This window comes from Chiloscyllium plagiosum, unplaced genomic scaffold (genome assembly GCF_037043375.1).
Source record: "Chiloscyllium plagiosum isolate Xiang-an unplaced genomic scaffold, Cpla_swu_hap1 HiC_scaffold_30, whole genome shotgun sequence".
NCBI classification, from domain to species: domain Eukaryota; kingdom Metazoa; phylum Chordata; class Chondrichthyes; order Orectolobiformes; family Hemiscylliidae; genus Chiloscyllium; species Chiloscyllium plagiosum.
The window spans coordinates 31,858,746-31,864,745 of record NW_028270168.1 but is presented as its reverse complement, the minus strand read 5'-3'; the positions used below and the strand labels follow the sequence as shown (position 1 = coordinate 31,864,745).

Here is a 6,000-nt window from a genome sequence, read left to right as displayed (position 1 = left end):
AGGGCTGGTATCCCAGAGCCAGGAGGCGCTCGGCTGGAGCCCAGAGGCGGCGCTCTGGCTGCTGCCAGTTCCTCGGGAATGTGGTCGGCCTAAGTGCGAGAGTGCATCAGACTCCGGGCGGCGCTGCCTAACCATCCGCCAGCGGGTGTGAACCATTCATCAGCAAGAAATAAAATAAAAGGAGCAGGGAAGCGGCGGGGCGGGGACTGATCCCGGGGCGTTGGGGAAAAGAAAAGCTCGTCTGAGTCTGCTGCAGCTGCATTCTCATCCCGCAGTGAGTCTGGAAACTCCGTGCTGTGAGCCGGCGGGAGGAAAGGGCAAGAGAGAGGCCGATCGCACTCGGTGTGTGGGTGCGGGGAGGATTGCGGCTGGAATACTGCCACTATGGCCGGTTATGTGCCGGGTCAGCTACCAACCACTTTCGCCGAGGAGAAGGAGTATGTTCAGGCCTATGAGGATGTTTTGGAGAGATACAAAGGTAATGAATAGCTCTCCTGTATAATCACCGCTTCTGAAAGGGCCCGGCATCCATTCAAGACCTTTGCAAGCACGCAAATAGAAATTTTCCTTTTGAACGTTCACAGTCTTGGCAACCCTGTGATATATTTGTCACAATTGTACACTTTTTTTCCCTCTCCTTCTCTCCCTTTTTTTTTGTTCCTTTCATTGGTTCCGAGATGTTAATTAACTGCTGAAAAGGTGTTTTATTTTATTGTAGGTATTTCCCATCCAATATTAATCTCCAATTTTCCCAAGTTGAAAACACAAATTCCAAGGAGAAAGATACTGTCAAGTCCTGCAGGGCTTTGAATTCTTAGTTTTGTTTGGGTATAATTCCTCCTTAAATTCATGACGCCCTTTTTCTTATTCATGTGACAGCTCCCTGTGTTTTCATTTTCGCACCAGGGCTCATTTCCGAAAGAAATCTTAGTGTTCATGCAGGGTTTTTTTCGCTTGTTATATTCGTATGCGTACTTACCGGCGGCATATTTAATACCATTATTTAAAAAAATATCTAACAAATGTCCCTATCTACCATTAACTGATCTTGTATCGAAATGACTTTTGTCTGGAAAACAGCTTAGTCAAAAAATGCAGAAATCTGTCTTCAATCAGCAAATGACCATTTTTAAATTGTGATCTTGGTTGGATAAGTTAGACAGCTGGTGAATGGTTAGGTTTGTAGATAACGTTTTAAATCTAACAATGTTACTGTAAACCCATAACCTTTCTTTATTTCATCCTGCCGATTTGTCAGAGCAAGGTGTGACAGACTAGGGAGGCGCTGCATTGCGAGTTAAGACTTTTTTTGCCGAACAATAGAAAGAGGATGTTTGTGGGCAAGTGAGATTACTCAGAATGTTCTTAATCCTGGTGATGTAACAAACTTGTCAGCTCAACCTGTGCGTGGTATCCTATTTCTAAAACGAAATTGGATGAATTTCTTTCTAGTTGAGAATGCTTTCATATCGTAAACCGCGTATATTATTCGTTGCAATTCTGACTTTACTACTTTTTAACTAGCTGTAGTTAAAGAATGTTATGAGATTGTTGTTTTTTTTAAATATAGTTTTAGGCATCCAGTTGGATTTAAAATCACTATAGCCGGCGGCAGATATAGTTTGCAGCATTCATAATTTCACTTGCATTCCTGAAGAAAGGCAATGCCTATCAAATTGACCTGTATCTGCAGAGATAGGTATTCGAACCCGTTTAACGAATGCTGCATTTTAATGTCTTTCTCCCTGCAGTGCTCTGTCCAGGCACCCTAACCACAGTTAACCTGAGCCATTCAGTTGGCGCATGCGTGTTGGCAAGGAGGAGTGTGTGCTGGGATTGCTTTTGAGTATAAACAGGTTGATTCGAAAAGTAGTTTTAACCTAAACATTCCTGTAACAAGCGGGGGGACGTGGTCTAAGAGACTGATCAACATTCGTGATTTGTAGTATATAATTCGGTTTTTAAATTGTGATGCTATTAAAATTGGTTTTGATTTCATAAAGACAGTTTTAAACCATCGAGTGCTTTTGAAACAATTAGTTTTCACATTGGCATTGTGCTGGTTATACAGTACTTCGTGCTTGTAGTATCAGTACTTGTGCCTTGTAGCCAGAAGTTGCTGTTTTAGAATATTTGAAATGATCTTTGAAATGTTTGCAATTAGTATTTAAAATGATGCAGGTATAATTTTTTTGTATTTTTTTTTATTTTCCTTTTAGGCATTGCACAATTTAACAAAAAACTAGAATAAACCATTCAGCCCTCAAGCCTGTTCTGCCATTCAATTAAATAGTAGCTTATTACTTTATTCTTTCATGCCAAAATGAACTGTGAGCAGTTAAAAGTCAGCCACATTGCTGTGGGTCTGGAGTATATGTAGCTCAGATCAGTTAAGAATGAGATTTCCTTCCTGAAAGGATTTTAGTGGACAAAATGGGTTGTTGATAACAATAGATGATTATGCTCATTATTACTGAGGCTACCTTTTAAGTCCTAGGTTCATTAATTGAACTTAAATTCCACCTGCTATGGTTGGATTTGAACCCATGTTCCCAGAGCATTTGACTGAGCCTTTGGCTTCTGAGGGCAGTGTCATTATGACGAAATCGCCATCTACCCCCTTTTTAAACCTTAAGCTCTATTTATTGATCTTGGTTTTCATATCTTTTGATACATTTGCCTGCTATTTCTTCCTTATCAGTAACCTAACTACATAAATTAGTGGTAATGTTAGTATTTTCATGTACACACATTCACCAGCTTACATGAATCTATGTATTTTGGTCCTTGTATGCCTAATAATAGACTAAGTTAGAATTTGCAACTATGCATTTAATTTTTTGTTATCCATCTTCCATTTGTGAATGCAAGGAGAAACAACGTTGAGCCCAGCCTACATTTTTGTCTGCATGTAGGTGGAATGGATGTATTTTGTCTGAAATTTTAATTGTTGATTTAATTGGATTGCAATGTTTTGTAATATTGAGACAGAAGTACTTGAGATAGAAATGAATGCCATGCATGAAGTTTTAGGAAGTTTTGAAAATCATATCATGAAGCTATTTCAGCTGTTCTGCTTTTAGAATTTACAATGTACAGAAATGCTTATTAGTTCTTGTTATCTAAACTGTTCAATATGTTGTAAAATATAAGGCAAATTTCTATTCTTGAAAGGGGGAGGCAATGGCCCAGTGGTATTATCAATAAACGGTTAAACCATAGATCCAGTTAGTGTTCTGGGGACCTGGGTTTGCATCCTGCCACACCAGATAGTATAATCTGAACTCTATAAAATCTGAGTAGAGTCAACTGAAGACTGAATACGTTGTGAACCAGATATGTTTTTCCAACCATCAAAGATTATTTTAGGGAAGGAATCTGCCATCCTTAGTCTGGCCTACATCTGACTCCAGACCAGCAGCAATATGGTTGACTCTTAACTGCCCTCTGGGCAATTAGGAATAGCAATGAGTGCTGGCCTGGCCAGCAACACCCTCATCCCATGAATGAATTAAAAGAAAAAAAGTTGGTACATGTAGCTGATGCAGGATGGGCAATAAAAGCTGGCCTTACCAGAGATGCCCACATCGTGTAAACAAATAATTGTTTATCTAAATTGCAACAAATGTTGCTGTAATGTCTTCAGTTACAATATAGAAAAGCATAATTCTTGCTCAGGCTGGTCTGCAAAGTATTTTAGCCAAAACCTAGTTAATGTCCAAACCAGTGAGAAGCTGAGAATATTGGTGCTATTTTTCATCTTTGCATACAGTGATCAATGGAGGTTTCATTTGGCTGAAATTTTGTCAAGTGTATAAAATCTTCTATGACCTTTGATTTATCACTGGAGAAATTAGATACATATTTCAGGTGTAATGTTTGTTAATGGATGTCTTGCCCACGCAACTAGTAATAGATTATTCCTCCTCCTTGTGCTTCTCTTTAAATTTTGTATGTATCTCCTGTGCTTCTCAAATCTGCCCACTAATTGCCCACACTTGCAACTAACTGACTTGTAACAGCTGGGAGCACTGGGCCCATCAAAGGCTATGGGATCCAACAAAAGCAGCTGTAGTATTGAAGAATTGTGCCATAAAACTTGCTCATTTACATTCCAATTACTTTCTAATTGCTCAGTATGGGTTCTGGTTGGATTTTGGATCTCAAACGAGAGTTGAATTCCTAAGTTCAGATAAGAGTGATTGCCTTTGAAATGTTGTCCTCTGTAGACACCACGAAGGAACGCAGTAAAACTAAAATCGGGAAGAGAAAACTCTGGCTCCCGTCATGCCTATCAGAGGGGCGGCAGTGACAGAGGTGGGGTATCACATTAAATTGGTATTGTCAGAAAAAAAAGTTGCTAACCTCAGCTGGTCAGGGCTACCGGTGACTTCAGATCAACAGCCGTATAGTTGACTCTTAAGTGTCCTCTGAAATGGCAAGCTTTTTTTTGTATCTAGCCACCAGAATGTCTCCTAAAAGGATTGAAACTGTGTGGACAACCTTATGTGAACCAAGGCAACGACATTCACAACTCTGTTGACCTTGCAAAGTCTTCCGTGCTAACATCTCAAAATTAGGGGAGGTGTCCCTTAGAGTAGTCAAACAACAGCCTGATATAGTCATGCTTGTAGAATAATACCTTACAATGTCCCAGACACTACCACCACCATCCTAGGTATGTCCTGTCCTAGCTGTAGGGCAGAATCGCCCGTGGTGATATAAGTGGTATACACTCAAGTGAGAGTTGCTCTAGGAACCCTTGGCATTGATTCAGGATCCCGTGAAGACTCCTGATCTAAGTTCATGTGTGAACAAAGAAACCTATTAGCTACCACCTACTATTCCCATTCAAGTGAGATATCCATTGTCTTTCATGTTCAGTGCCGTTTAGAGGATGGCAAATGTGCAGAATGTACTCCACTCACCCATGTGGGGATTTCCGTGTCAATTAGGAAGAGTGACTTGATGGCACCAAGCTGACTGAACTGGTTCAGACATGGCCCAGCAGCAGGATATGAGGGGGAACAAATGTACATGAAACCATCCTCGCCAACCTATATGTATCAGCTGAGTCTGTCACAGAATGAAAACGCTCTGGTGTAGAAGGAAGCGATTTGGCCCATTGTGTGTACTGTTCACTGAACAAACATTTTGAGTCTGACTTTCTCCTGCTTTTTCCTCTGCACATTGTATCTTTCTGTATAATGAATTAATGCCTCTTGAATGTCTTGATTGAATCTACCTCCACCACACACATCAGTGCATTTTAGACTCTCCCACTGTGTGGGGGGAAAAAAAACATTTTCTCTCACATTGCATTATTACTTTTTCATACTTTGTCCTTTAAATCTGTGCTCCCTCATCCTCTTTTTCTTTTTGGGTATAATTTCACTGTATTAACTCTGTCCAGTCACCTCATGCTTTCAAAAACCTCTATCTGATTTCCTCTGAACCTTCTCACCTGCAAGGAAAACAGTCCCAATGTCTCCAGTCTATCGTCTTAAATGAAGTTTCTTATTGCTGGAACCGCACTCTCCGATCTCTACTGCAGTCTCTTCAATGTGTTTGCATCCTTTCTGAAGTGTAGCATCCAGACTGTACTCAACACTGTAGCTGGTGTCTTAGATAAATCAACATAATCTCCTTGCTGTTGTACTTCACCCAAGCCTTATTAATAAATCTGCAATGTGTGGTTTATTAACAGCTCTCTCTGTCCTACCACCTTTTTAATGATTTATGCACGTATTCGCCAAGATCCATCTGTTCCTGTACAATTTTGGATTTTAGTTTTACCTTTTTTAGTTTATACTGTCTCCCTGTTCTTATACCCAAAATATTTCAACTTACACTTCTCTGTATTGAAGTTTATCTGCCATTTATTTGCCCTTTTCCACCAACTTGCTAAGTCCTTTTTTGAAATTTGACACTGTGTCCTTCCTGCAGCTTACAATTGGTCCAAGTTTTGTATTGGACTTTGAATTTGACTTGTGTACACCA

At 40.1% G+C, this 6,000-nt stretch overlaps 1 protein-coding gene across 1 annotated transcript in view; it reads left to right on the top strand.

Annotated features, from left to right (window-relative positions):
- The first annotated feature begins 227 nt into the window (after positions 1–227).
- The window catches only part of LOC122563694 (microtubule-actin cross-linking factor 1), a 536,485-nt gene continuing 530,712 nt past the window's right edge, over positions 228–6,000 (top strand). The window contains 1 exon segment of the mRNA XM_087976866.1: positions 228–478. Within this exon segment, the coding sequence (XP_087832992.1) occupies positions 385–478 (94 nt within the window). The 5' untranslated portion in view covers positions 228–384.